The following is a 26,401-nucleotide window of genomic DNA, read 5'->3' as shown; positions in this document are numbered from 1 at the left end:
GCTGGGTCTTCCAGCATGACAATGATCCCAAACATACCGCTCGGGCAACGAAGGAGTGGCTCCGTAAAAACCATTTCAAGGTCCCGGAGTGGCTCCAGACCTCAACCCCATAGAACATTTGTGGAGGGAGTTGAAAGTCCATGTTGCCCAGCGACAGCCCCAAAACATCACTGCTCTAGAGGAGATCGTCATGGAGGAATGGGCCAAAATACCAGCTACAGTGTGTGCAAACCTGGTGAAGACTTACAGGAAATGTTTGACCTCTGTCATTGCCAACAAAGGTTATGTTATAAAGTATTGAGTTGAACTTTTGTTACTGACCAAATAATTATTTTCCACCATAATTTACAAATACATTCTTTAAAAATCCTACAATGTGATTTCCTGGATTTTGTCTCTCATTTTGTCTCTCATAGTTGAAGTGTACCTCTGATGAAAATTACAGACCTCTCTCATCTTTCTAAGTGGGAGAACTTTAAAAATCAGTGGCTGACTAAATACTTTTTTGCCCCACTGTATTAAATTAAGGATGATATAACCCCTTAAAGATTAAACCCTCACATGATTTAAGGCTGAAATGTGACCCTTTTCTTTGAAATTGAAACCCAGTTATTTGTTTCATTTCTTGTTTTTAATCTGATTTATAAGACAGCTTTTTATTATACGTTGATCAGTGGAAGTGTGGGGCTAACTCCTCATCATTCATCTCTGTACTGCTGGAGTCCTTCAGCAGCTCTTTGGTTTGTGGTTGCTTAGACACAGCTGCATTTGTCCCCTCAGTTTCTTCTTCTGCATCTGTTCATCACTAATGGAAAACGAGGACAAGAGTAACAAGAATGAACAGTGTACCAACACACTGCTGGTTTCATGAATTTTTTTTTTTTCACGCTTTGTTATTTTCAACTTTACTCGACTAATCTCTTCGAGGGCTGAACTCTGAAGGTTCTTCTGCTCGCCAGAGATTGAGCAAAAAGCTTTGGTACCTGAACTAACAAGGAGATGATTTTATTATTATGAAAGCTGTAATAACTGAGAACAATGCATTGTAATTATGTAAGTGTGATTGGAAAGTGGTCAACATTTGAGTATAGAGGTCTAATCAGCTCGCCAAAAGGAAGGGATTAACAGTTTGAGAAATAGGTCAGATAGTTTGTTGTGAGAGTGGAAATCAATTTTTAAAGGAGTTGGTAAAAAGTAACATTATGTAACCAGTAATGTTGTAGTCTGCAGTTGGTATTTGAAAGCCTGTAATTAATGAAGGCGTTCGTGAGCCCATCTGAGAGGGCTGTGAGGGAACCTCGGGCCAAAAAGGCTCGGGACCTCTCGACTACGTAACTGCAGCTGATGAATCACCTCCACGCGAGGCAGGAAGGTGGTTTAAACCAGTTTTGGATTTGAATCAAAGTGTTCTGACTTCTTAAAGAACAACCCTCGTCCCAAATACTTGTCAGTTGACTTCTCCATGATGTAGAAATATTCAAACATGAAATACTGAAACCTGAAATTAAGATTCAAGTGTGCAGGTAGAGACGCTGCGGCTGAACACATGTTGGGATCGGCTGCATCAACCAAAGTGGATAAATAATAAATGAGATCTGCTGTGAGTGTGAGTGGAGCGTGTTAACATGTGAGTGCTTTGTAGTCTGTTAACACAATCACATGGGACCCATATAATATTCTTCAACTTCTTTTTGTCTTTCTCACTCAATTAGTGTTCCTGCTGGTCCTAGAAAGCCTTTAAAGGCACAAATTTAAGGCTTTAAAATATCTCAGAGGTTCATCCTTCCCATATTTTGTACTATTTTTGATAGCATTCGTGTGAAATAGGTCTTTTGGAACCAGGGACTACTTACAGGTGAGAACATTTTCCAAGGACCCCGTCATAATTGTAACATAGATTAAGCACATGCTCACATTTGCACTCTTAGATGCCCTTGGAACTATTTGTATTGTAAAACATATCAATCTTAATACTTCAGACCTGTTCCACAGTGATAAACAGATAACACTTCACCATCTGTGTTTCCTGGCGGATGTATTCCTCACTCTTTCGCTGGGAAAAGTCTTTAGTTTTGTACTTATGTTCCGGGTGATCAGATGTTAGCTTGGCTGGCTTCATAGCTTTGTTCGCTAGCACTTGAAGACACGTGGCGCATTTTAGTCTCCCGTCACTGTTTTCAATAAAACCAAACTCTACGTATATACCTGTCGTCATATTGTCTTAATTTAGCTAGCTTGGGCTTAGCATCACTTGACAACGTGTACTGATTTAGAAATGGCTCCATGCTAGCAAAGCAAAGCAGAGTAGTAGCAGGAACAGTTGTGATCGGAGTGATGTGTGAATGAGTGATATGTGACAGATTGATGCGACGTGTCACAATCACATCAATTTCTATTGGCCCAAAGTTCACTAGGATAGGAGTAATGGGCACAATATCCTGGTTTCATTGGCACAAATGGTCCTCATCTGTATACATGCTGTTTTTAATGAAACAGCACAATTTTAAAATGTTTTATAATTTATTTTATAATTATTTTACAGACCCCCACACTATGGTTTGCGGACCCCCAGGGGTCCTAAGACCCCACTTTGAGAACCACTGTCTTAGACGATCGACAAACTCTTGTGGAAAAAAATAGGTGAGTGAGGAAGTGCAAAAAACTGCAGTTCCTTAAAGGTGACATATCATGCAAAATTGACTTTTTAATGGTTCTCTACCTGAAATATGTGTCCCTGACATGTCTACAAACCCCCCGAGAATTAAAAAAATCCATTCTGCCTCTGTTTTGATTTCTCCACCTTTCTGTAAATGTGTGTGAAACGAGCCGTTTCAGACTTCCGTGTTTTTGTTACATCACAACAATATCCGGTCTGTCACAGAGTCAGAGTTCGGAGCTTGTTCAGCCCATAGACTGTATAAAATAATACTGAATCCCTCCTCCGTTTTTCATTACCTGCACAAATGTGTGCTAACAAGGAGCTTAGGAGGGAGGCATGCTAGTTGTAGGCTGTCTTAATAAACACAAAGGTTTGTTTTACTCCACATGTCTGCAGATTTGAAGATCTAGTGGATGATTTTTATTTATCATGGATAAGTGCTAGCGCTAGTTAGCATAGCCACATAGCTACATGTTCGTAGCTGTGTACCAAGACACACGTCGACATGCTGACAATAAAACAACAAGAAACACTAAATCTGTGACCAATCCTTCAGAAAGGTCCTGCTACAGGCGCCTCTCCGTCAGGATCAGATTCTGGATCAGATTCAGAGGGTTGAAGTAACGTGATCTCTGAGCAGCCGTGTATATTCAGCCAACATGTAAACATTAGATCAACGTGCCGGAGAGCCGAGGGCACATCCACTTCCTGAGGGGGCGTGGTCAGAGAGAAAACGGAGTGTTCTGAGGAGGAATGAAGAAGAGGGCTTTTCAGCCATGCCAAAATCTGATTTCAAAGTGTTTTTTTGAGCATAAACTTTAAAGACATGTTTTGGGGACCTCTTAGACTAATATATATCGATGAAAAAAGTGTGATATGTCACCTTTAAGTGTCCACTTGAGGCTGGCATCAAAAGCTGAATAAACTCCTTTAAGCTCCATGTTAAGAAGTAAAACTTTATAGCTAAGTGAAATATGATTACAGCCTGGTGGGAAAATGATCATTCTTCTTTGCAACATCTGTACAAGGGGTGAATTTTATTTTCTAACTCGTCTGTTTTTATTAGATTAAGTTGGACAGTCATGACAGATCAGGGGCACGGCTGATTTGACTGAAAGTTTAATGAACTGGAGCCACAAAATATATAAAGCATGGACGTGGTCTCAACAGCATCACCCTTCAGTCTCTGAGGTGGAGATTTAACGCCCATTAATGGATGCTGCCATAGTGGAAAATGCTGACTCAATCTAACTTTTGGTCGACTCAACAGGAAGCACAGAGGTGGAGTTGAGATGGGTTGTTAGCCTCCTCGCTAACAGCTCATTTGGCCACCAGCCAGTTAAGTCAGCCATGACCCTTATTATGCAAAACATGTGACCTCAATATCTTCTGAACTAATGCATTTTTAAAACAATTCACCCCCTTTACAGTGTGTGCTAATGGAGAAATTAGCTACTGAGGCCACAAGAGATCCTTTTTGGAATGGATGTGTATGTGGTTTCTGGTGCTTTTGGAGTAAACCTCAAGTGGACACCTGAGGGACTGCAGGTTCCAACACTTTATGATTGGCTTCATATAAGACTGGAGGTTGGTGTTTTATGGGAGCCTATTGCCAGGTGCCATGTCTCTGCTGGTTTTTAGTCCAAAGGTGACTGGAATCAGCATTTATAATATGACAACCACCATCTCTGGAGATTTTGGACACATGGAGGCAGAGGTGGTAAAGAGCTACAAGGGAGGAGAGCTGGTATAAGGAGACGGAGGTTTATGGAGAGGAGATAGAAGCCGTGTCTCTCCTCTCTCATCATGGGCAACGTAAGATCTCTAGTTAATAAGATGGACGAGCTAACAGGACTAGCCAGGAGTCAGACGGAGTTTTGGGATTGTAGCATGGTGTGCTTCATGGAAGCGTGGCTGCATCAGGATATTCCTGATCACAACGTCTCCATTGACGGCTTCCGGACTGTCCATGCAGACCAGGATAGCACCGAGAGCTGTGGGCCTTCGACCATGTTATCTGTACAGGGAGATCTCACATGTCATACTGGTAGCTGTTTACATCCCCCCTCTGCCAACTACGACAACGGCGTTCATCGTTCTCAATGCTGCCATAGCCAGACTCCAGACAGACCACCAGTGCCCTCTTCCTGATCTCTGGGGACTTCAACCATGTCTTTTCTACATAGCTTACTCTGTCTTCTGTACATACTTTTATCATTATTATTTTCATTGTATTGTATTTATATCTTATTAATTACTTCCTCTATTAATATAATTCGATATTCTTACTTATTGTGTATAGGAGCAACTTTAATGGCTGAATTTCCCCCGGGATAAATAAAGTATTTCTGATTCTGATCTTTGGGCTTGGGCTGCACGGTGGTGCAGTGGGTAGCGCTGTTGCCTCACAGCTAGAAGGTTCCTGGTTCCAATCCCTGGCCTTGTCTGAAGTTTGCATGTTCTCCCTGTGCATGTGGGTTCTCTCCGGGTTTTCCGGCTTCCTCCCACAATCCAAAAACATGCTCAGGTTGATTGATCACTCTAAATTGCCCGTAGGTGTGAGTGTGTGCATGAATGGTTGTCTGTCTCTCTGTGTTAGCCCTGTGATAGGTTGGCGACCTGTCCAGGGTGTACCCTGCCTTCTGCCCAAAGCCAGCTGGGAGAGGCTCCAGCCCCCCGTGACCCCTAACGGGATAAGCGGTCAAGATAATGGATGGACGGATCTTTAGGCTTCCCAGCGTCTCTTCAATGGATGACACCACTGAGACCACATCCATGTTGTATCATGTGATGCATTTTTGGGGGGCGGCAGTAGCTCAGTCAAGACTTGGCTTGGGAACCGAAGGGTCGCCGGTTCGAGCCCCAGTATGGACGAAGTTTGGCAAGTGGACTGGTGGCTGGAGAGGTGCTGGTTCACTTGCCTGGCACCGAACCCCCAACTGCTCTGGGTGCGCTGGTTGATGGCAGCATCCTCATTCTGACATCTCTCCCTAGGCATGTTCACTGCATGTGTGTGCATTTGTATGTATATACAAAAAAAACTGTATGTGTAGCATGTCCAAAAATAGCATAAGTGGAAAAATTTAATTTGGGAATAAAGTACCTTTCCTTTCCTTCCTTCCATAGTTATGATCTGAAAAAAGGACTTCACTTTCAAACTTGTCTTTTCAAAGCACTAAAAAGTTTGACCTTTGGGTATCTTAGTATCTTATGGGAGAATTGAAGAATGATGGATTAGATGGAACCTTTGTCCACTTTAAAGCCCCAATCATTGAGGAGAAGTCAAGTAGATGCTTGTTTACTAAAACAAATCCAGGGAGCTCTGCTTTTCTACTCAGGGGACATGCTGTTCGTACAGGGAACAGATTAATCCAATCACAGGACGTCAAAGAAAGGACACGGGGACACAAGCAGTATTGCTAGGCAAAGAATTTATAAATTAATAAAAACATTCCCTTTGTAGTGTTCTTCTTACAGCTTCTCCCACTTTGTATTTCTGTCCTTTTTTTCGTAATGATTTCAAAATATAGAAAAATATTTCTGACAACATTCATCATTACATTACTTTTAGCATGATTTTCATTCTGTCCTGTTGGTTATTTCACATACCTCTGCATTTTTTCAACCCATCACTTTTTTTTTTTTTTTTTTTTTTTTTACAGTATTTACACATTAAATCAGTCAACATCATCTTTCAGCCTCTATCAAGGGGGGAGTGGGGAGGGGGGACACCAGAGCATGATTTGCATAGATCACAGGGGAGAAATCAGTCAGTGGGGGAGTCAAAGCTGAAAAAGAAAGAAGATTTCGTGTACATCCTGCGATTAAAGCAAAACAAATCAACGTGAATCATTTTCAAACATGGCACTAAGTGTACGAGAAATCAGACGTGAAAACAAAATCCCTTCAAAAGAACTGAAATCAACTGAAGTGTTGTTTTTGTACAGAGAACTTAAAGAATTAAAGAACCGTGTGCTCGCGTGGTGAGTAAAATGTGTTGCAAAGTTGAAGTGGAAGCCTGGTTTGGCACACATCGTGTTCCTGCGTACACAACATATTCTTCACAAAGTGTCCGGGCAGTGGAAGAGCCAATCAAAACCCAAATGATCCAATCCCAGTAAAGTGACAGGTGAACACTTTGGCATGCTGTTTTCTTTCTGTTACACCTTAAAGAAACTCAAAACACAACATGCTCTGAGTTCAGACTGACGGGAGGAGTGGTGAAATTTAAAGGATGTCAGGAATCTGTTTTTTTTCCCCCCCCCCCGTTTGACACATCTCTCGTAGCGTTCAAGTACGTCTGCCTGAAACACAGACGGCAGAAATCAAACAAAACAAAAAGAAAAAAAATAAATCTGTGACAGTGAATACAAAATTTGAAGCTTAGCTTTGGGTTTACAAAAACACCATTTCTCTGTCAGTTAACATCAACATTTCATCAAGCTTAAGTCGAGCTGAGGTGACGAAACAGAAGCCACTACTGCTGACATCTGAGGTGTTTACTGGTTACAGAGACATTTAACATCTTGTTTTTAAAAGGAGAGCAATCATTTGGTTTCGTCTTGTTACTTCTTTTTTTTCTTCTGACAGGCAGTGAAGTAACTGCAGTTCAGATTATTCTGCACTCGCTTAAGCATCCACTCGTGTTAGTTTCCGTGGTCAAAAATCACAAAGAAAAGGAATTTAATCCACAATTAGAGATCACAGAGATTAGAATAACTATTTAGCTGATGACTTAATCCACTTTTTGGGTATTACTTCTTTGAAATTCGTCCTGTTTTTTCAGACGAGCTATGGGATTCAATGTATTGAAATAGTTGCTTTTAGTCCCTCCTTTAAACTCCATCTCAAGACATCACTGGAATGTGTCTTACAAACAGATCTTTCTCAGAGATGGTGCTATACTCCTTCACTGCTGACACTTCCTGTCAAGTTTAAGCATCAACAAAAATCCTAGTCTGTCAAACAGGTGACTTATTCTGACTTATAAAAACCTATTCCTCTGAATCAGCACTAGCTTCCTAGCGTTACAATGATGGGATAAAGATGTAATAAGATACAGGTAAACATCATCTACTGACATGGAGACGCAGTGTTTGCTGATGGGCTGATGTTGCATTTTACCGCCGATGCATCCGTGCATCTGCAATGTTGTTTGTTTGAACAGGTTGTCCCCCTGTTTAATCCCTACTGCTGTCTAAGCAGATGGCGGGCCCCCTTCTTGTTCTCTGCCTCTCATTCTTCTTCATGGATTGAGGAAAATGAACTTCCCTAGTGCAAGTTAATCTCATACAGTCGTAATGTAAGCTTGATAATATCTGTCAGGGCTCCCTGTTCTATTTCACTAAGTGTTTACTCTCATATGAGGCTTATTTCTAACTTCTCCTCATCCACCTCTTACAGTCTTAGAAATGAAGTAATTAAAAAATGCTGAATGCATGAAGAATGGTCGGGTGTCTTTAAGCTGAAATCAGAAATGTCTCCAGTCGGATAAATAATGCCGATGATTAAATTTTGAAGCGGATGTTGGAGCTTTAAAACAAAGGAACCATCCTGTCCTGTGAGACCTCTCTAAAGGAGATCTGGTTCATTGAAGCATGGGTCTACTTCTCACAGGGTTAGACCCTGGCTGCTGTGGCACCAGTCATCTTGGTGAGTTTGTTTTTTCCCCCTGTTTGACCGCCTAACTCTTACTGCATCTGATTTATAGTCAGCATTGGCACTTTTTTTTTTCATCATCTGAAAGCACAGTCAGCATGGGAGAGCGCTGCATGAATCTAGTTGCACATTGTTCATATTGTGAGCTGTGGAGGTGTCTTACAGAGACAATCAATGTTTCAGGTATTGTCACAGAGAGAGAGATTGTCTTTGGTGTTGGAGAATGCAACAGAAAAACAGATCAAGAACTGAAACTGCTTTGTTACACGGTGACTGGAAAAAAAAAAACAAGTAGTGAGAGTCTGAACGTTTACCATCCAGCTCAGAAACTCGACGCTTTGTAAAAATAGCGTCGTTAAAAAAAAAAAAAAAAAAGCACAATCTCGAGAGTTAAGTGAGGAACCTGGAGTGGAGTGAGACCCTCTGGCTTTTTCTTCTTCTGCTCACAGCAAACATTTATCTGGTTTTGAACATGAACAACAGCAGAGCGAGGTGAACAGATGGACGGACTGATGGCAGTGGGTAAAATACAGAAGTGACTCCTGGACCGGTCTGATCAGCTGAGAGGAAACATTCAGTGTGAAACGTCTGCAGGCTGGAGGATGACTCACTAATACCTACAGCATGGGAGTGATTTAAGGTCACCTATAAACCAAAGAAAGCTTACTCTACACTATTTATTACCCTTTTTCTTATAAACCTGGCCTTAAATTTGCATGCAGAAACTCTTAACTAATGCTTTTTAAAAAACAGCCTATAAGGATGTTACAAAATGTGTCTAGAAATCTCATAGAAAAGTGAATTACAGCAGTAATGAAGTACTACATTTACAAACACAAAGACCATGATTATGGCTTTGACAAGTCGAGAGAGACTCGACTTTGTGAGAAAAGATGTCAAGAATTGATGAAGAATTTCAAAGATTAAGACTTCGCAGGATGGCAGGCGCTTTTAGCAGATCCTCTTCTGCCAAATGGAGACAGATCGGCTGGTGTGTGCAGGAAATCAAGTGATTTCACTAAAGCAAGGCTATACTCTGATGGATTCAGCGTTGCAGTCATAGAGTTGATTCTCCTAATAGTTCCTAATAATGTTCTCTGAATTTTCCTGGAGGTTTCATAAAAACAAACAAGAGAGTTAACATGAAATGACAGTTTGTAAAATTGAGGATTCTTACTGTATAAAATCAATCAAAGTCTGAAAGTGTCTGAGGAGTACTTTACTTGGCAAAAAGCTTTAACACTGTGCGGCTGCGACTTCACTCAACCCTCAGACACCAGAAAATAAATTAAACCCCGATCACAACACTGGCACTGACTCCTCCTCCTCCTCCTCCTCCTCCTCCTCCTCATCCTCACACACATTTATACTTGGTACCTAACAATCAAATGAAGAGTTGGTAGCAGTTACACTACTGACAAAAGGGGACTTAGTGTTATAAATAGCAGCTTGTTAAGTTCCAGTATGAACTCTTGCGTGTTCAGTTTGGCTTGTCTCGCTCAGAGGAGACATTTCGCAGCTAACGAAAAACACAAATGACAAAAGTTGAAATGGAGTTCGCTCCTACGAGCTTTCACTTTAAGCTCACAAACAAAACATCCTATTAAAAGAAGTCAGTGAACGCCTCATGAGGTCTTTTTCAACTGTCATTTCAAAAAAAAAAAACGGAAATTGTTCCTATGCTTCCGAGAAGAAAAAGAAGAAAATAAAAGAAGCTTTCTGTTTTCTCTTTCTCGAGCAGACTCTGGGGTCTTTTTAAAAAAAGACTAAATGACACACAAAGGGTTTGAATTGTACAAGCAGTGCTGCCATTTCAAAACCCCGCTGTCTCTTTCATAGCAACAGGTGAGCGGCTTACTGATGGCCTGGAGAGCTGGCGTCACCCTGGTGTCGTTCACTAAAATAAACTCACACGCACACACACACCTGCTCCCACATGTGGCTGATATGTCTCCAGAATGGTACAAATACGAAAAAACAAAATGCTTAAAATGAAATGTTTAAAAAATGGCAACAACAATCTAAAGTTTCCAGTTTGTGTCGGCCCGGCTGTGCCAATCAGTGACCGAGATCGTGGCCCTGGCTCACTTTTGTTTCCAGTTTTCACTAAGGTCTCTGCAGCAGCGCAGCCTTTTCAGAACTAAATGGACACTCCAGAAGTTCGCCGGGAACATTTCTGTGAGCTTTCTATTTTGGCCGATCCTTGAAGGAGGACAAAAAAAAGCTCTGTGTGAAAGCTTGTTGAACAGAAATGGTCGAGGCTTTCATCGTTTTCCTGCTAAACACTTTTTGGTGAAGAGATTTTTCTGTGGAGGACAGATCCTTCTCTCCTCCGTGCCGCCTGAGAGCACTTTCTCTCAAATTAAAAGATTAAGAGTGTCAACTAGCACCAGTATGTGCACCTATTTCTACCACCTGTGGCTTAACTGTGTCACATTATACCAAGACATGGTATGTGTATGTACAAGCTCCCACATCTCAAGCATTTACTGAGATACTCTGTGTATAATATGTAAATATAATACATGATATGCACAGTATCGTAGAAGTTTACAGATGAGGAACACTTTCCAGTCTTTATAGGTTACTGTAACAATTTGGTACAAAAATGCCGATATCCCTCGAGCTGTTTGTGTCGTTACAGTGACAGAAGTCTCAGTGCCACAGTCCTCTTGTGACGGGGAGTCCTATAGAGCTCTTTAAGAGCCTAATCAAAAAGACAAATGGAGGCCGGGAGCTCGTTCAAGGAGGAGTTTACCGTCTATTCCTCCTGGCTCTGAGGAAAAGGCAGATTGACGGCGTGCTCTTGAGCCAGCGCAGCCAGCTCCTTGAGGAACTCGCAGAAGATGACGGCACAGTAGACGGCGTTCTTCACTCGCAGAGCCTCGGCTTGCTTCTCAAGGCCGGACGCCCCGCTGCCTCCGCTGCCCCTGAAGAGAGCGCTGTGCAGCGATTGGCCGCCGTCTCGTACGTGTGCGAGGGCGAGCTGGGCGGCGTGGCGAGCTCGCGTGGGGCTGTTGGTGTGACGGAGGATCAGGTCTCCGAGGGATGGCTTACGACTTTTCACTGGAAGGACACACACAGTTAATAAGACGTTAGAATAAAAACAAGAACATGTGACCCAAAGTACACCTGAGACTCTTTGAAGACCTGGGCCCGTGTGCACATCCAGCCATTACACAAACGGGACTATTAGTCTTAACGTACCGTTATGGAACGGCCCATTTGGCTGTAGCGTTAGCCACATGCATAACCTCAAATAATTTGACAATTAACTCTTTGTGCCATGAAAGCAAGGCTGGTGCAAAACGTCATATGTCCATGGATCCTCCTGGAAAACCCTGATCCAACAAATTTGAATTGCACATACCTACTACGCATAAACAACAATAAACATGGCGAGCGGTACTGGAGTGACTGAGAGAAGATCAAGAAAAAACTATTTTTCAGCAGAAGAAGAAATTGACATTTTATTACAAGAATATAGATTGAATAAACGGCTATAATCAGCAAGTCAATCCTCAAAGATAACAAACAAGGAGAAAGGGAAAGTTTGGTTTAAGATCTTGAACCGGGTAAATGCGTGTGGTGTTTCTTTGTAGAAGACCTACAAAATAAAATAAGCAACATGAAAGCAGCTTTGCGCAACAAGCACCACCTCCAACGTGGTCCAGGTGGGGGACTTGTTAACGGAGTTGTTTGGAAAGGATTCACTTCACGGTGTTGCTGGTAGGTTACCTAAGAATTATGTCACGTCTCCTAAATCTAAATTTGCTGTATATTTTGACATCGTCAGACTTTTCCAAAGGATTCGTTCAATCCCTAAATAGCCGTTGTCTTCGCATATTTTGTCTTAAAGGTGACATATTACGCTTTGTTCATCAATATATATTGGTCTAAGAGGTCCCCAAAACATGTCTTTAAAGTTTATGCTCAAAAAAACACTTTGAAATCAGATTTTGGCATGCCTGAAGAACACTCTTCTTCAGCCCTCCTCAGAACGGTCTGTTTTCTCTCTGACCACGCCCCCTTGGGGAGTGGATGAGCCCTCGGCTCTCCAGCACGTTGATCTAATGTTTACATGTTGGCTGAATATACACGGCTGCTCAGAGATCACGTTACTTCACCCCTCTGAATTTGATCCAGAATCTGATCCTGACGGAGAGGCGCCTGCAGCAGGACCTTTCTGAAGGATTGGTCACAGATTTAGTGTTTCTTGTTGTTTTATTTGTCAGCATGTCGACGTGTGTCTTGGTACACAGCTACTAACATGTAGCTATGTGGTTATGCTAACTAGCGCTAGCACTTTTCCATGAAATCTTCCACTAGATCTTCAAATCTGCAGACGTGGGGAGTAAAACCGACCTCTGTGTTTATTAAGACAGCCTACAACTAGCATGCCTCCCTCCTAAGCTCCTTGTTAGCACACATGTGTGCAGGTAATGAAAAACAGAGTTGAGTTGTATTTTATACAGTCTATGGGCTGAACAAGCTCCGAGCTCTGACTCCGTGACAGACCGGATATTGTTGTGACGTAACAAAAACACGTAAGTCTGAAACGGCTCGTTTCACACACATTTAAAGAAAGGTGGAGAAATCAAAACAGGGGCAAGATGGATTTTTTTCATTCTCGGGGGTTTTGTAGACATGCCAGGGACACATACTTCAGGTAGAGAACCATTAAAAAGTCGATTTTGCATGATATGTCACCTTTAAACGGTAACACATAAGCACGATGTCCCCCATCCTTTATAACAGCCTAACAGGTGTGGTAATCCTGCCATTAGTGGTGGGGTCTACCACCATTAAATGTAATGCTTTGTAGGGGCGTTAATTTGGCTAATTGATTTCTTTTTTCACCATTAGCACAAATGGCCAGTATTCATCGCTAATGTCTGGACATGCATACGGGCCCAGGACAGGTAGACGTGGAGGACCTTGAGGACCTTTTTTCAGGAACTTTAGGGTGTAATAAAATCGGCTTCTTTGCACACAGTTCATACATTTTTCCTTGTTTGGAGGATTTTCAGGATAAGATTGATCACACACCATGAAACTGAAAAATGAAGGTAAGTAGTGTTCCAAAATGCAGAGTTGTATTTGCTTTTGAAGAATTGATTTTGATCTTATTGTAAATAAAATGATGAATTGATTCAGTCTTGTGGAATAAATTAATTTGTATTATCAACTCGAAAAATGTTTTCAGAAAACACCTGAACAGATCTGTTTCTATTCCTGTTATTTAAGCTAGAACGGACAAAATGTTCTCTCTAACTTGTCAAAGTCTGTCGGATTTCATACCAGAGACATACGACACACACATACACACACATACACACACACACACACACACACACACACACACACACACACTAACACTAACACACTAACACACTCTGCATGTGCACCTCCTGTTCCCGTGCTCACCCAGTGAATCAGAGCGCCGCAGGGTTGGAACTCCTGCAGGCGAGTCTGCCCAGTCCACTTTGCCTCGAGCTACCAGGTATTGTTGAGCTTTCTTCAGCATGGCAGGGAAGTCCTCATGGGAGGCTGCGAACGCCTCAATACGGTTCTTCACAGAACCAAGAACCTGAGGGGAGAGGGTGAGAAGAGATTGAAAAGCAGATACTGTCAGTGTTTTTCACAATGACTGGAATAATAGTTCTGACAGGAAATAGAGCATCGTTTCCACATCGGTTACATGGTCTCAGTTTTCAATGATACCTGGAACTTTAATGGAAAACAGCAGTTGTGGTTTTTTGTATGATGCTGGTTTATTTACATGCATCACAATGTTTTCAATGTGTTTAACAAAACAGAAATGTCTGCTATTTACTGTCAAGTCCAGTTATAGGTTACAGTCTGAGACGGTCTGAGAGGCTGTTTACACGTCAATATAATCGACAGAAAACACTAAACCACTGTTTCATTTTGGCCATCCCTTTACTAGAAAAGCATGTTTTGGGCAGCTGAAAACGTTCTGAAACCAGGTTCCAGTGATGAATCTTTTGAAAACACCACCCCTTCTGGTGCCGGGTGGACTGGTGATACGTGGATCCTATGAGAACTGTGACATCATAGCCAAATTACCAGTTTTGAAGCGTGTGTTCACCACATAGACTGTAGAAATAATGGACGTAGTCGGCGGGAGCCATATTGGAAATGCTGAACTCAAACTAACTTCTGTCGAGCTAGTGTGAGGTAAAGAGGCGGGCTTTGAGCCTCCTTGCCAACAGCTACAGTGTTCCCGCCTGTCAATCAAGTCAGCTGTGCCTCTCAAAATGGAAAACAGATCGAGAAATTAGTTATCCAGACTACACTCCTCTTTTGTACCAGGCTATTTCTGCTGTAAAGATCGGCTTTTTTGAATTGGTGTGTATGTGGTTTCTGGTGTGTCTGCAGCCACAGCCTCGAGCGGACACTTGATGAACTGCAGTTTTTAACACTTCTGCATGGTCTTCAATTCTCACGGCGGGGGGTTGCTGCTTGGTTCACCATCATCTTCTTTTCTGTTTATACTCAATGCTCTGCTGAAAAACACCTCTAGCTGCAGGTGCATGGTTATCTGTGGTGTTTCATTACAAAGGAATACCTCTAACTGCTGGCCTGGCATGCATACTGTAGTGTTTTCATTCACTTTGCAGATACTAATGACTGCAGATTGTTTTCAGAATGCAGAGATAGACTTTTCAGATTTTAATTCTTGTCTGAACGAGGCCTGATGCTCTTGGAATAGAAGTCAGCACAGAAGTGAGGTGGGCTGAAAGAGGACAGTTACGTCCAAAAACTAAAAGCCTAAGATCTGTGATCAACTGTAGCAGCATCAACCCTTTCTCTCTGGTCTGTCTTGAGCGCCTGTTTTAGAAATGTGATGCACTTCAGTTCAGTTGAAAGTGTCGGTTGCATTTATAGGCCAACATATCTCCTTTGAGTTGGGGGGTGGGGGGCAGTTTTACCTGGATCAGTGACTTGACACTGGGCTGGAAGACCATGTTGGTGTTGAGCAGGAAGGAGCGGAGGAGCGGCTGAGGGTAGCAGGCCAGCTGAGCCACGATGCCCGTCAGCAGGATGTTGACGTACAGCGAGTTCTGGAGCATGTTCTCCAGCTTGGTGAACAGAACCACCATGAACGGACCTGCACAGAGGAAGAGCGATGCATTATGAAACAACAGACTTCTGAAAGGAAACTGAACTGCAGCTGCAAGTGAACAAACTGGGGGTGAATTCAGAGAAGTCGTTGACAGCCTTTTGTAAAATGACTGACGTGGCGTTCAGGCTGACAGACTGCAGAGAGAAGGCAGCAGGGAGCCGTAACAGCATGAAAAAGGTGAAATGGGGACAATTAAACTAAACACCATTCTTTAGCAGCACCGCAACTGTGGAGAGTGACAAGCTCTTATTATGCTCTATAACTTCAGGACTTTGACTTCCTAGAAGCCGTTCCAATACAGAAGTTTTATTATGAAGAAGGAAGATTGTTAAGTCTTTTGTTGGAGACTGCGGCTAAGAATGTTTTCAAGAACGGTTACCCATGAGGCATGTACCAGGAGATTCATGTTTAACTCTGCTTTGTGTCATTCTTCAAAATATGCAGTGGTACCACGAAACTAGGTGCTTTAATTATGGCCCTGTCACACCTTGACGATTTAGCCAGCGTATAAAGTAACCAAAATGGCTCCTGCCTACCTGGAATCCCTCACTCAGTTCTACACTCCCTCTTGCCCACTATGCTCTGCCTGTGAAAGACGCCTGGTGCTCCCAGCCCAGCATGGCTCTAAATCTCTAGCCAGACTCTTCTCCTCTGTTGATCCCAACTGGTGGAATGAATTACCTAACTCCTTACGATCCGCAGAGTCCCTTTTCTACTTATAAGAGATGTTTGAAGACTCGACTGTTCAGGGAACACTTAACCTGACCCTTCTCCTATTTTTCCTCAGGGGTAGAATGAATCAGAAGGTCTAAAAGACAGCTCTTATTGAATATTTAGCACAAAATATTGAATGCTGTTGAATGTTGAATGATATTGTTGACTTGAATTATTTGTTGTGATTAGCTGAGGCTACATTATCTTAAAAAAAAACGAAAAAACCTGGCACTTCTTCTGGCACTAGATGGCAGAACCTGTTGCCAATCAACTTGAAGCACTTTGTCGCACTGACTAAGGTTATTTCCCTCCAGTCTAAATTCTTGCTTGTGTTGGACGTCGCTAAATTGTAGAATTGTGTAAATTGTGTTGTGAGTCGTATGCAGCGTATGGATCATACGTCCGGCATACGCCCGCCATAAGTTGTAGGTAAGTTATGTGATCATTGACAGACGTCCACACACGTAGAGTGTGAGAAGCCTTGGAGCCCTCACTCAGTGTCAGACAGCAGAGCCTCTGAAACAGAAGCTGAAGCCAGCATGTCGGAGTCTGGTGGTGTTCAACCTTAAAGCTGCTGTTGTTGAATTAAATGAATTTCAAAATCTGATGTTTTGAAAGCACTGCAGTCAATAAATGTAACTCCTTGTAAAGAGCAGAGGCTGTGTTCCTGCTGGTTTCACTCCTCTGATACTCTCCACGGCTCATCATGTTCTTACAAAGAGAGACTGCAGAGTTTTTAATGACACACAAGTTTTTTAGATAAGATAAGAGATTCCTTTACTCAAGTGTTACAGTAACAGAGTAGACAAAGTGCAAAAGAAATATATAAAGCAAACAAGAGCCTATAAATTAACAATTATTAAAAAGTTATTAACAATTAAAATTAAAGAGGTAAAAGATAAGCATTTCTTAAAATCACACACATATATATATATATATATACATATATATATATATATATATATATATATATATATATATATATATATATATATATGTATTACTGATTATAGAGTCTGACCACTGCAGGAAGAGAATAATTTAATCACCAATGAAGAGCATCTCATTTCAAAACGTATACATTGTCATTAACGAGGGGCAGCCTTCTTATACACTTCCTCTGTGTTATTACGCTGCCGTGCGCTTTGCACAAGTGGACTATAGTTGGGCATAAGTTATGAATATGCTATGTATACGCCCAAAATTGAAAAAAACATCAGCATATGTCAGTGTTTTAGAGGCATTTTGATACTTCGGGAAAACGATGGCTAAATCGTCAATGTGTGACAGGACCATTACAGGTTGATGTGTGCAAGAAGTGTGAACCAACATTAGCCTTAGCAGCTGACGACTAAAAAACAGACATAACACATCTAGGTAGTCTGTTACTTTTAACATCAGTCTTAGTGACTAGGGATGGGTACCTTTCACATTTGAACCGATACGGTACCGATACCCGGTACCTGGGAATCGGTACTGGTACTCAACGGTACCAGTTTTCAGTACTTTTGTGTGTTTATGTGGTAATAAATGTTAATTAAAAAAATAAAAAATAAAATCTCAAATTTGTTTAATTTAAAGCTGCTGTGAGGAACTTTTAGTTTGTATCGATTCTGGCGCCCCCTTGTGGAAAAAGTGATACCTCTTATCTCTTGTCCTGTACATGCAAAATAAGTGTCTTCAGACAATAACCTTGTCCTGTTGTCTTTTAACATTAAGATTTATCAATCAATGTGATTATTTACAATGAAAACAGTGAAAAAAGGGTGTTTCTAAAGCGAGATGTCAATCATCTGTTCTGACACCTACCCCCTCAGAGCAGTTTCAGACATTAAAATGACAACGGAGAAGGTATCAGTGTTGTTGTGGATGGTCTTGTTTGCTTTTGGGGGTCATAACGAGGCATCAGTACCAGTTTCAGTCTGTTTCTCAGCCAGTTAAAAACTCCTCATAGTGCCTTTAACATATTTATTTAATTTAACATGAAATGAACAGAAATAGGACTATATAGGTGATTAGATATATTAGCTGACACGTGCTTGTGGCGTCTAATTGCTCTTTCGGGAGTTTATCAATGAACACACGTGAATGCCTGGGGATGGAAAAAGTCAGTTCTCCGTCTCTTTATAATAACAGGACACACAGCTTACTTGTTGGGCATTCACGCACACAGGAACGGTTATAAACAGGGCAGGTAGTCGGAGCGAGAGGGTCAGTCTCAACCATAGACTGTAAATAAAAACCACAGACTGTATAAAATAAACTAAATCCTCCATCCCTATTAGTGACTGATGAAAAGATGGATGGTGTAACAGCTCTCCAGAACTTGAGCCAATAAACGTAGAGCTAAGCCAATAAACTGTACGTAGATCTGAGTATGGATTTGTCTTTCTTTGCTCTGAAGCACTTTGCTATATCTGAAAAAGGCACTACCCAAATAACCTTTGTTTGTTTGCAGGCTGCTGAAGCCAAAGCCAACAGGCCCCTGAGCTTATCCAGCTTAGTGAAGACATGTGCCGAATGAATACTAGCGATACTGAGTACAACAAAATCTAAAGTGAGCACACATAGGTTATTTCTGGAGCCACTTTTAACATATTTTTAAGGACAAAGAGGGAATAAAACATCAGGTCAACATCTAAAAGAAGGACATGCCATTAGGACAAAGACAGAATAAGAGATTAAAGGTTATAGGCTGGATATAAAGGTGTCTTTTGATTTAAGAACAGTGATCTACACATGCTCTGTCACCTTGTAGTTGAAGTTGTGGGATATACTGGATACGTTTTCTGCTCCATCTAAGAGACCTTGGAGCTAAGTGCCAGTGAAAGAGGTCTGGGATGTGAGATAAGGCCATTAAGAGCCTTTCAAGCACTCAGCGACGTCTTAAATCCGATTCTAAAATTAACAAGGAGCCGATAAAGAATGGCAAGATCCCTGGAGTGATGCAATCGAACATTTTAATACTAGTCAGCAACCCTGCAGCTGCATTTTCAACCATCTGCAAAGAGGGTTCAGGATGGCCTGAACACAGAGAACTACAATAATACAGTTATGATGGCATGGAGACCTGAATTAGTTTTTTCATATCGTGGAGGGAGAGTCTTCTTAACTGATGTTACGTCTTTGACAACAGAACTGCTTTGTTTGTGGAGACAGAGCACAGAATCATAAAGCACTGAGCTTAACAACACACAGTCAGCTGCATTCTGGGTATTCATCCAAGATTAAATCAGTTTTGTTTTTATGATTTTGAGAAAGTTATACATGCTTTTATTTCGACTCGTCTAGACTACTGTGACGCACGTTATGTAGGCGTTAACCAGGCCTCTCTGTCACGGCTACAGTCAGTCCAAAAGGCTGCTGCTTGACTTTTAACCGGCACCCGTACGCGAGAGGACACTACCCCCATCCTCACCTCCCTCCACTGGCTCCCTGTTCATTTTAGGATTCTTTTTTTCTTTTTTAAGTTATATGTTTTGGGCTTTTTGCCTTTATTTGATAGGATAGTGAAGAGAGACAGGAAATGTGGGGAGCAGAGAGCAGGGGAAGACATGCAGGAAACTGTCGACCAGCTGGGAATCGAACCGGCAACCCCTGCAACGAGGACTATAGCCTCTATATGTGGGGCGCTTAGACCGCTAGGCCACCAGCACCCCAGGATTCATTTTAAGAGTAGCTCCACAATATATTTCCGACCTCCTGCAAAGCTACACTCCCGAAAGGTCTTTGAGGTCAGCTTCTTGTGGTCCCTAGACCTAAGACCAGGCTGAAAACCAGGATCAAACTGTGGAACGAGCTGCCCTGCCATGCATGCTAGACTGTCTCCAACATTACCGACTTTTAAATCCTGTCTTAAAACTTATTTTTACTCTTTGACTTTTAACCCAGCATGAGAGTTGTGTGGTCTCTGTCTCTGTCTGTCCACTTATTGTATTTTTATTTGTACTTAGTGTTTTTTTTATGTTTTTAAATTATCTTCCAAAGGGTTTTATTATGATTATTTTATTTTATTCTATTTTTATTTTCTGAAAGCGTTTTATGTTCTGTGTGTTTTAAATTATCTACCGCACTGTGCAGCACTTTGCTAAACTGCAACAGCAGTTTCTGTTTCATTATCATTATTGATATAATATATTTATTTACTTTCCTATTATTATTATTTATTTCTTCCTTCTTTCATTGCTTACTTTTTATAGGTTATTTCTGCCCTTTTTTTTTAAATCAACATCAATTGTTGTTTTGTTGTTGATGTCTTGTTTTTGTTTTTACCTTTCTTTTCTTTGTTTGTCTGTTTTTTTTCTTTGTTTTCCATATTCGTGCCTTGTTTACTTGTTATTCAGTCTACTATCACTTAGTCACCCATTTTCTTGAAAAGCACATTTTTTGCACAATAAAAAAAAAATAATAATAATAAAAAAAAAAGCATGATTAAGTTAAATCTTCTTCCATTCATACATTTAAATGATAAGCCTTCATTGTAGTATCTCTGCATTCTCATTTAGTGAAAAATCAAACGTGCAGAATCCACAAAGAAGAAGTCTGATTTCATTACAGCTCAAAATTCCCTGCACTGGTTTCCATCAACACATTATTTTTTCATCACCAGCCACGAAAACTTAGTTCGGTCACATCTATAATCCACGTTTTTATCTTGAGGCGACTGATAGAACTCGTCTTTTGGATCCACTCTTAATCCACTAAGGTCAACATGTTTTATTATTCAGGGCTCCTTTTCTAAAATTCAATCAATAAAGCCATCACAGCTTTAAAAGGTCTCCTCAGCAATTTACAAGTCTAGTCTAAAAACCCTGGTCCAGAAATAGAGTGACAATAACAATGTGAGTCTCACCTGTGTACGGCTGAGAGGAAGGCTGATTGAGAGGTCTGGCAGGACTACAGAGCCCCACCATAGCCCCTTCTCCCTTTGTGTCTCCTGTCAGCTTCACCTCCAGCTGCTGTTCCTCCTCCTGCCGCTCAGCCGACAGCATCTCTCTGGCAGTTTCTTCCTGCTGACAGGCCGCTCTGCTGCGCTCCTTCACCCGGTCCTCCAGCTCGCTCAGCTCCCGCGTGAAGGCCTCGATGCTGATGCCCTGACCGTTGGAGTCTCCGGGCGGCTGCGGTTCTCCCGGCGCCTGCTCCAGCAGCTCCTGGATCAAGCTCTCTACAGACTGTTGTAACTGATTGACTTCTGGAAGATCTGAGGATGCACTGTGTGGGTATGAGGTGTCGCTGGTCGGCAGTTTGGTGTCAGACGGTTGCTGAGTGACAGAGCTCTGAGAGGCGAGCTGGTTAGCGCAAAGCGATTTAGCATCACTTATGTCACTGTTGTTAAAAATGGACTGAGTGAGAGCGGAGCAGCTTTGGGAGGGACACGTGACCAGGGATCCGTTTTGATTTGCATTTTCATCCAAATACTGCTGCTCCCCCAAGTCTCTCTTCACTTTCTTCACCTCCAGTCCTCTGTCCTGATTGTCTGAGCAGCCATCTCCACTCATTGTCCCGTTATACATAGCCTGGTAGCTAACAGTGATGGCAGACGTTGGAATGTGAGGAGCAGGGGGCGAGGCGGTGTAGGAGGTGGATAAAGGGGCAGCTGAAGATGAAGAGGAGGGTATGAGGCGAGGTACGGGCTTTGGCAGAAGCTCCTCTCTCTGCAGGCTGCGTTTCTTGGAGCGCGGCGTGAGGCTGATGCAGTTGTTTTTGCCGATCGTGACGTCCCACTCCCCACTGTCCCGCTCCGAGCTGCTCCACTCTGATCGTGCTGCGGCCACTATGGCCGCCCTCTGCTGGCCTGGAGGGGTGCCGCTGCTTCCTCCCTGCTGGAAGGAAAAGTGCTCAGGGAACATGGCCATGGAGGGGTTAGAGGTAGGGGGAGGTGGTGGTGGAGGGACTGTGTTCGGGGAGGGGTTCTCTCCATCATAAGGCGCCGACCAGTCACGGCAGGCCCAGGAGCAAAACTCAATGCCCCGTCGGGCGTCTTTGAGGTACTCCAGGTAGCCTGAATCCCAATCTAGACTCTCTGTGTGAGGGAGCTGAGGGTGCATCGGGCTTTCAGGGGAGAGAGGGTGGGAGCCAGGAGGACCGGACTGCATGGCCTCCATGCTGGTCGGGGTGGAGGGACCACCTCCTCCTAATCCACCTCCGATGCTTGGTTGGCGGATGAAGAAGACTAAGCGGGACGGGGTGCTGGGTCTGGAAGGGGTTGGAGACTCCGTGCTGGGACTGCTCAGTACTGTGGGATGACAAAAAAAAGACAAAGCTTCCTTTTCAGCATCATGAGTAAACAGATGAGGGGGGATATCTGCTTTACAAATCTAAAATACTAATCTAACCTCTATGGGGAGGGGTTTTTGAAAACTGTAGGGGGCGCTAGTGAGCACATTTTTTCGACTTTTTTTGCGACACCCATAAAATGTCGCAATTTTCCCAAGGCCTGATGAGTGCGTTGGATGAGGTGAGATTACGTGCATTTTAAAGTCACAAAAATCAATTTTCCGACATTTTTTTTTGATGCCCCGCCACAAAGTCTGACACGCCCACAATTTTAGTCTGAGCCTTTAATTGTTTTAATCGTCAATGGGTTTACTATAGAATGTGCCTAGTTTGGACTAAATCGGAGAAAAGCTCTAGGAGAAATTAGCAAAAGTATGCACCCTTGCACGGACCCATTTTGGCCCCATTTTTCATGTTCAAAGCTAGGTGGCGCTCTTCCTGTTGAGTTTCGAATATGGATGCAAGAGGCTTTTTTGTGCGTCCTGATGCCGTGAATATGCGTAGTACTTTTCATGCATGTAGCTCAAAAAAACTCAATGCGTAGGGTGTTATTTTTTACCTCTAGGGGGCGCTACTGAGAATTTTTTTGCGAGACCTATAAAAACAAAAATATCCGCGCTTTCATTCATGTTCAGGGGTCCAAAAATGCGTTTTAAATGGCGGAAGAAAGAACAATCCTTAGGGTTACAATAGGGCCTTTGCCACCATTGGTGCTCGGGCCCTAATAATGATCACCCTTCTGGGTTATACAGGTAAGTCTCATTTTGTCTAATGATCCTCAATCAGTCCCTCCAGGATTTCGCGGGATTTTTTTGTGATTGTTGCGGCCGAAAAAGCCTGAATTTGCGACAGCTTTTTGAAAAAATTGCGGTGAAAGTTGCGATTATTGTTTTTGCTTTTTTCCCCAATAACGTCTCAGGGGCAAGTAAATATGCTAAATTACAGTTGTTTTTAGAAAACATTCTTGATGTGACCACTGACTGTATTTTGATTATCTTGATTCACAGAAAAATGCCATGAAAGGACTGTATTGCACATTTACGACGGTCCCTGAATGCACCTCGCAGCGACTGATGCACAGTCAGTTCACGGCACTCTGAAATTAATTTGCATCTTTGATGACAAGGAGTTGATCAAAACTTACTGAATGTGTCTGATGTTTCACCAAACTGGATTAAATCAAGCTGTAGATGCAGAGCTTTTTACGGTAACCACGGCAACAACGTCAAACATCAAATAGTAAACAGACGTCCCCCGGTTGTGTCTTTGTCACTAACACACACCCGGGGTAAAAATCATCAATGAAGATGAGACAGATGCATGGAGGTGAGGAGAGCTGGTTCATAAAGCACACCTGCTGCAGGTAGAGACCAAGCGAACACTGAGCCCCTCAATCTATAAATAATAACGTCATGGTCACTTGTCCTGCCTGCTGTCCCCTCTCTTCACCCGTTCTCTGTGCATGTTTTGTTGTTGAAAAGTGCAGATCAAGTGAGGACTTACGTTTATGTTCCTAGGAAGTCAAATTGATGACAAAACCGATGACGTCAAATTTGCGGGAAAGTTGCGCTGATTGTAAAAAATTGCAGGGCCGCGAAAAAATTGCGCTGATTGGTTGAATTTGCGTTGATAGTTGCGATCGCGAAATCGCAACTTCTTAGAGGGACTGCTCATTAGGCGTAAAAAGAGATGACAGAATTAGCAGCACAATCACAACAACCTGACTCGACTTAAGAAGTGTTGATTTTGAAGTGTTGGTGTTGCTTCTTCTTCTTCTTCGCACCTTTACCCCAGAATGGATTATCCTCTTCCCGCTCAGCAGAGGACGCTGCATTGAACCGGCAGCACTCCGGGATCAGGGACAGGAACTTATCTGCTGACTTTCCGTACATGTCGGTCTCCCTGATAGCGCGACGCTGACTCAGCATCACATGGGTGCAGGGCAGTAGATACCTGAGAGGAAAGTTAAGCTATTGTTATTTTTGTTTGTTGTTAGTATTATGAGCCTTCACATTCTTAGACTATGTCTGCAGAGAATATTTTTATGAGCGTGATCATTGATAATCAGTGTTAAACATGTACTCGTATTCAATACCGTCAGTTCTGTTCATTTTGTTGCTGTAGAAAATATAATTTAGGGGAAAAAAAACTTATTTGGCCTTGTTTTTGATATAAGAATATATTTTTTATAACATTCCCAAAAATCGATCACAGAAAATTCTTAAAACGTGCATCCCTAGTAAGTATTAAATGAAGATGTAAGCACTCTTGAATAAAAGCTGTGATGTGCGGACGTACCTGAGAACAAGCTGCAGCATGATGTCTTCACAGTTCAGGGAGAGAAGAGTCCTGAAGAGGCTGAGTGATACCATGCAGAGCTGCAACACAAAGACAGAGGAACTGCTTTTCAAATGAATAATATATAAGAGTATTGATTTTAAAAGACAGTTAAAAATATGTGGTTTCCTTCTTTTTTAAAGCCAAGAAAAACTGCTCCAGACTCTGTTCTAGTGTTCTCTTTTGAGTGACAGCCAAAAACACAGCTTCCCTTCAGAGCTGGAACCTTTACTCTCAGTTTTATCTCCCCTCCCCCTCAAATGATGTTCAAACTACAAAAAGACAATAACTGAGAAAAGACTCACTGAAACTTTATTAACTCTAGAAAATGTAAGATTAAGTCGACACATTCTCTTGTGGATTGTTCCATCGACTACAAACACAACACAGCTGCCCATCGCAGCAGAAATGTTGACATTTACTTCTCATGTTTGTACTGAAACAGCAGATACATGTAATCAAGTTCTCGCTCTGCACCCACGCACCGCCCACACATCAGAGTTTATATAAGGCCCTCTGCATCTTTCACGTAAACAAATAAACATGTATAGCGTATTTTTATACCCTTGAGTTGCTGCTGATGCGCGTGAGCAGCGTGTCCAGGATGGTGTCGTTGTCGTGGCGGTGCAGCAGGATGAAGCGCAGGAAGGTTTTGAGGAGGGAGGTCTCTGACACGCTGCGCAGGAAAAGGTCAAGGTAGGCGGTGCTGGCGATCATCTCATCCACTGATGACTACAAATGAAGAGAAACACAAACGCTCATGATTTAATACCTATAAAAAAACTGCAGAAATAAGGCGTCGAGGAGGCGGAACTAAGAGAACTAAGATTAAAAACACACAAACAGGCAGACTTCAAAAAATGTTTAAACAGCGTTTGACTCATCGCAGGAAGAAACAAAGCTTGGCAAACAGATCAGTCCTCCCTGTGCTCTGAGTCTCCTGATATTCGACACCCAAACAAGCTCTGAAGAATCCTTCCACTGACTGGAGAGGGCTCACTTTATACCTGAAATGTAATTACCCGATCCTGTCTTACATAAGAGATTGTTTACTATCACAAAACAACTACAATTATCGCCTCGCTGCTGTATGCTTCCGCCAACGAGTCAATTTGCAGTTAACGTCCGCCCACATCTTCCACTGAGTAACAGAGTGTCTGTGGACAGAGCAGGGGATACAGCTGTGTATTAAAAGTAATTGAAAAAATACATAACCCTCATAACTACACAACAGCACAAGCAGGCCTGCATTAGACAGGAGGAGCTGCAGCACAGTCTCGACGAGGACATGATACATCTCTCTCTCTCTCTCTGAATACATGTACCACTTAAAACTGGAATAACAGGCCAATCAGAATAAAAATGCTTCATGTAAACATGTCACTTGGAACAGGCTGGTACAATCTGGTCTATTCAGAGAGAAATTTCATTCAGATCTGGAGGAGTGCTTAATGCAGCTTGATATTGTGATCGTTACTCATGGAAACACTTGAGCTGATTGTTTCTCCCTGAATGAGGTTACACTACTCCTCCTGTGCATGTTCACTCAACTTGACAGCTTCTTTATTACTGGAACTGATAGAAACACATCAGGAGCGAGGCAAAAC

General features: G+C 42.3%; 1 protein-coding gene across 3 annotated transcripts in view; it reads right to left on the bottom strand.

The window, feature by feature from the left end:
- Positions 1 to 6,073: 6,073 nt before the first annotated feature.
- fam160a2 (family with sequence similarity 160 member A2) overlaps positions 6,074 to 26,401 on the bottom strand; it is a 44,903-nt gene continuing 24,575 nt past the window's right edge. For 2 of the 3 annotated variants that reach the window (XM_034693851.1, XM_034693850.1), the window contains exons 6-12: positions 25,359 to 25,526; positions 24,756 to 24,835; positions 24,241 to 24,410; positions 21,034 to 22,416; positions 15,274 to 15,452; positions 13,745 to 13,907; positions 6,074 to 11,383 (exon numbers count right to left, since the gene is read on the bottom strand). In XM_034693851.1, the coding sequence (XP_034549742.1) occupies positions 11,079 to 11,383; positions 13,745 to 13,907; positions 15,274 to 15,452; positions 21,034 to 22,416; positions 24,241 to 24,410; positions 24,756 to 24,835; positions 25,359 to 25,526 (2,448 nt within the window). In that variant the 3' untranslated portion in view covers positions 6,074 to 11,078. The remainder of the gene's footprint in view (positions 11,384 to 13,744; positions 13,908 to 15,273; positions 15,453 to 21,033; positions 22,417 to 24,240; positions 24,411 to 24,755; positions 24,836 to 25,358; positions 25,527 to 26,401) is intronic. The other variant, XM_034693852.1, reaches the window with a different exon arrangement.

This window comes from Notolabrus celidotus, chromosome 10, assembly GCF_009762535.1.
Source record: "Notolabrus celidotus isolate fNotCel1 chromosome 10, fNotCel1.pri, whole genome shotgun sequence".
Taxonomy (NCBI): domain Eukaryota; kingdom Metazoa; phylum Chordata; class Actinopteri; order Labriformes; family Labridae; genus Notolabrus; species Notolabrus celidotus.
The sequence above is the reverse complement of the archived record's forward strand: the minus strand, read 5'-3'. Positions and strand labels throughout refer to the sequence as shown.